General features: G+C 43.9%; 1 protein-coding gene across 1 annotated transcript in view; it reads right to left on the bottom strand.

Annotated features, from left to right (window-relative positions):
• Dip2a (disco-interacting protein 2 homolog A) overlaps window positions 1-5262 on the bottom strand; it is a gene marked incomplete at its 5' end in the record, with an annotated part of 104535 nt that extends 99273 nt beyond the window's left edge. Inside the window, 1 exon segment of the mRNA XM_005375936.2 lies at window positions 5125-5262. Within this exon segment, the coding sequence (XP_005375993.1) occupies window positions 5125-5215 (91 nt within the window).

Here is a 5262-nt window from a genome sequence, read left to right as displayed (position 1 = left end):
CCACAACTGTGTAAAGTTTGTAATGTTCCTATCCTATTTCATAAATGGATGTATGTTTATTACCATGTGTTTCCTACAACAAGCATTGAGAATAGTTAATGATTTTTCAATAGGTCACTCATGTATAGATCTATTTATTTTCTTTAGAAGCCACTTTGAAGATACCAAAGTATAGTACAACAATTCTTGATAATTTCCTACCTCTTTTGTCTCTAACTCACTATTATTTGTCTATTTGTTTTCCTGAGAAACTATTTTGTAGATAACAATATGTAAAACGATAACCATTGATAATTTCCTACCATTTTGTCTGTAATTTGCTAAGTCCCCCCTATTATTATGTTATCCTTCTTTTACTCTTTAAAATAAAAAAAAAAAATGTGGCATTTCACAACAAAAACAACTTGTTCACATTGCTTATTGCAACTCTGACTGCACAACTGCTGCTCCTCTGACAGGCATTCTGCACCTTCTGGTATAGCACAAGTGTTCTTCCCATTTCTTCACACAGACTGTCACAAAGGCATGTTCTCAAGGGCACTGATCTTCAACAATTAATCTTTCCTGCTTCATTAAGTATGGTTATGTGAAAGTGGTGTCACTGGTTTTTTTTTTGGAATAGTAAGTGGGAGCATAGTGAATAATGCAGTGACCATGGTTGCTGTTTGGAGTCCCTGCACTGACCGTGCTTAAAGTGCCAGACTTTTCTCTAACACTGGTTTTAGCACTGCAAATGTCCAGACAGTGAAAGCAGAAATGGCACCTTAGTATTACTCTGAAAATAATTTTCCCTCACAGCCTTCAGGAAGGCTCTCAGGGACCCTGAAAGGTCTGTGAACTATAGTTTGGAAATCACTAACAGATTACTCCTGGAAAGAACAGACACAAGGTCACCTTGAGGAAAGATCAGGACTGAATGGGAGCCTCAGTCTATCCCACACTTCCTTTGAACTCTCCCACCTCTTTTTTACAACACTGTGCGAGGCCTGTGATCAATGGAAAAAAACAGAGCTAAGCCTGATGGAACATTACCTAGCACTCAGTGGGTTCTCAATAACTCCTGAATTAATGAACATGTATAATAAACAAAAAACCAAGAAATGTCAAGAACTACAGGAGAGGGCACAAGTGCAGTGGGAGTTCTAAGAAAATGTCACACCAGAAAGGATTAGGGAAGGTTCAGAATAAGATGTTTAGGCTGGACTTTACAGGCGAGCAGAATTTGGACATCAGAACTGTGACATTTCACAAAATACTTAGGAAACACACCAAACATCTGTTAACCTTCAAGCAATGTCAGGATGTCATTTTAAAGACTAAGAATTGCCGGGTGTGGTGGCGCACGCCTGTAATCCCAGCACTCGGGAAGCTGAGGCAGGAGGATTGTTGGGAGTTGAGACCAGCTTGGGCTAGAAAGTAAGCTCAAGGCCAGCCTGAACTGCACAACAAGACCCTGTCTCAAAAAGACAAAAAAAAAAAAAAAAAAAAAAAAAAAAAGAAACCAAAAAAAAGAAAAACCATAAAAACTAAGAGTCACATTGCAGATTTTAGAAAGTAAAGACAGCTAAAAAGATTACATATTTCTTGAAGGAGGCCCCTTTCCACACATGTACAAACTGAGCTTTTCAACCTCTTTTCACCTGATTCCACCCAAGCTGGCATCCCTACAACATCAGAATGCAAAAAAAAAAGACTCAAGTTAAAACATGGTCTATTTATTCTAATAACCAGAATAAAGACGCAGGAGTGGGACAAATGCAGCCTATTGTGTGAGCATTTCCTCTCTAACTCGCTGCAGGCCACTACAATAAAAAACAAACCTTACAAAATTGTCTATGTTTTCAAAGTAGCTCAGCACCCATAACTTCCAGATACTGTGGGCCATGTGTGTTCCAAAATCCGTTGTGAGGTGTGTCCAAGGTATTTTTTACAATCGTAGGTGAACCACAGAAGTTTGGGAATTCTTAAGAAAACAAGGCTATGCTTCTAATAATCTCCCTTTCATGCATGAACATTCTGATGTGCTTTTAGAGCCATTGATTGAATTCCTCTGTATGTGTTTATGATCGGGGCAGGCCTAAGAAAGAGTGGCATTTTGTAGCTCCACCAGAGTTACCCTAATCTTAATCTGAAGGAGATCCAAAACCAACAAAGGCTGAAGTAGGCAGAAAAATTAGGGAGCAAGAAAACAGTTTTATCAGACTACCCTCTTGGGAATCTATAGTAAAAAATCAGCAAAACCTCTCTATAGGAGGAAACAGGGCACCCTAAGACCAGAGGCTTCCCTGAGGGCTACCCAGTTACAACGGTTGATGAGAACCCACTGAGGTGGTAGAGAGCTACATCACATGTAGGTTGTGAACGAGGCAGAGGACAGTTCCAGCTGTCCACTTGTGGACTGCTGAGGGGAGGTCATGCAAGACTGCCCAGGTTATGTGAGTATCACTTACCACCAGTCCCCAAGAAGGCAGCACTCTCTCTGGTAAGGTGCCCCTCCCCTCTAACCTACCTAGCGGGAACAACTCTATAAAGTATGAGCGCTACCTAGAAGCTACCCCTTTTTGACAAGACTTTATTCTGAACTAGATAGCTTCTCTCCACCCCTGAATATGGGAAGGGCAAGGTCACAGGTCAGACAGAGTCCCACTTTTTTACAACCTCTGCTTGATCAAAATAAGGATGACAAAACACTTCTTCAGTTTAGGACTGTAATTCCTTATTAATACACTTTCAGGGGCTGGGGATTTAGCTCAGCGGCAAAAGCGCCTGCCTGGCAAGCGCAAGGTCGTGAGTTCGGTTCCCGGTACCAGAGAAAAACCAAAAAAAAAAAAAAAAAAAAAAAAAAAAATACACTTTCAATTTATAAAAACACATCATTAGTTTTTTGGTTTTTGTTTTCTTTGAGGTTTGGCTTGGCTTGGTTTGGTTTGGTTTTTGACACAGGGTCTTGCTATGTAGTTCTGGTTGGCCTTCAATTCACTATGTATCCCAGGCTGGCCTTGAACTTGTGGCAATCCTGCCTCAGCCTCCTGAGTGCTTGGATTATACACATGTGCCAGCACATTGGCAAGTTTCAAAGCATTCACTATACTGAGTGAATCTTTACAAGAATCTTGAAATGTTAATAAGGCTGATATTCACCTCCTTTTATAGCTGATCAAACCCAATTTTTGAGATGTATTTTAGTGGAGATTCTGAAACACTTATTAGACGCCAGCCACTGTGTAAAGACCTTAAAATTCTGCTTAAGACCTGGTCCCTTTCACAAGACAGTCTCATGTTGACAACAACCACAACACAGACTGCAGAAGCCAACATTACAGGTGTGGAAGTGCCCTGGGAACAGGGCCAGGTGTGACTGTGCCTAAGTGATTGCTAACTATTTTGGCCAAAAGAAAGGTGTCAGGCCAGTCTAGGAGAGGGGAAGACTGAAGGGCTGCTGCCTCCTTGGCTGCCACTGCACTCTGACGTGTCTCTCCTTTAACACTTTGCTGTCCATCCCTTTTCTCAGCTTAAGCTACTTTTTCAGGTTCCTCTATCTGTTATATGATCTTACTCCCTCTTCTTACCCATACTGCCCCTACATATTTGTCCAAAGTGGCACTATAAATGGAACCAGTAAATAAGAAAGTTTACTTAACAAATATTTCTTTCATCAAAATACTTGTGTTCTGTCACACAGATTAAGTTTTTTGAGGAAAGGAAACAATTTAACTGTCAACTCGTAACAACTATGGAAATAGAACCACAAGGAACTGAGAGACCAATGAATATAATGAAGCAGAAATTAGGAGCAATTTGCAAAAACGCATTTGACACATGAAATAGCTAAACTATAACTGCGTGGTTCTCTCTAGATGCAAAGCTTTAACAAATGCATACAGTAGATCCTATCAGAACCATTCATAATTTCAGACTTTCCAAGATTATCTAATCACCAAGAATTTTCAAATCTACGCATCTTAACAGTACTTCCATTTTTAAAAGGTGCCACATATCCCAAAATTTTTAAATTTGAATGCTGAATTCAAAATAGTTGCAAGCAAATGTTGCATTATGTGTATTATGTGGCCCTGCGTGAGGCACCACAAACAGTGCCCACCTCCCTAAAGTCAGTGAGAATTAGATGAGTTAATATGTGAGTATACCTATTTAATTAGGTGTTATTTTAAGCATTTACACCAGCCCCAGCCAAACATACCAATTAAAAATTTAAGCAAAAATACGATTATGAAAATATGGATTCTAAAAACTGAAAATGCAATTAAGTCCCCAAAGCAAAGTTAAGAAGCATATATAGGCTTTTCTTAGAGGGCCACAAGGCCTTCCCGATTCCTAAGAACTCACTCTTTTCCCAGGAACAACTGAATGGGCTATCAGGACCCAGACCTTGCGTAGAAGCAACATCAAACCAGCCACCCTCCACCTCCCAAGCCTAATTACTGGGGAGTCTACTGTTGTCAATCAGGCAACCATTATGGGGCTTGTTTAACTTTTAAAAATCCCACAAAAGGCGCTAACCTGTGTTAAGGGCTTTGTATATACAGTATTCAGGTATTTCAGCCTCGAAATTCTGAAAGTGCTGTTACTCCATTTCACAGGTAAGGCAACTGAGGCCCAGGGCTGCGGAACCTGGAGTCCCAGGGCTGGGGCTGGAAGCTGCGCACCTGGGGAGACCAGCAGCCTCTGCCAAGTGTGGGCCCTGGGGCAGATGTCTGGGGGCGGGGCGGGGCTCTGCGACTGAGATCGTGGTACGGTGGCGCTGCAGAGACTGGCAGGGTCCTGGATGAAGAATTCCAGGGGTCGGGGGCACGGAGTTCAGGCATCCTGGGTGGTGGGTTCCAGGGTCGCAAGTGAGGGCGGGGTGGGGGTGAGGGGTCCTGCGAGAGGGCTAGCGGGGTTCCAGGTATCCCGGAAGAAGGGTTCCGTAGCTCCTGGGTGAGGGGTTCCGGGCTACCAAGTGCGGGGTCGGGGGCTCCTCGATGCGAAGTTGCGGGGTTCCTGGCATTGGGGTGACCGCGGTTGCCTGCTGCGATTCCAGGCGCGTCTCGAGTGGGGATCTCGGGTGCAGGGCAGGGTCCTGGGTGTGGGGTCCCAGGCGGGGTCCCGGCCGCCCGCACTCACCTTCCGACAGCTCCAGCTCCAGTTCTGCCAGGCTCTCGCGCACCTCGGGGGGCAGCGGCGCCGCCTCCAGCAGGCAACCGCGGTCGGCCATGGCCAGGCCGCACGGGCGGCGCAGGCGACGCGCTCACTGAGGCCTGC

This window comes from Chinchilla lanigera, unplaced genomic scaffold, assembly GCF_000276665.1.
Source record: "Chinchilla lanigera isolate Chin_1 unplaced genomic scaffold, ChiLan1.0 scaffold00006, whole genome shotgun sequence".
Lineage (NCBI taxonomy): Eukaryota > Metazoa > Chordata > Mammalia > Rodentia > Chinchillidae > Chinchilla > Chinchilla lanigera.
The sequence above is the reverse complement of the archived record's forward strand: the minus strand, read 5'-3'. Positions and strand labels throughout refer to the sequence as shown.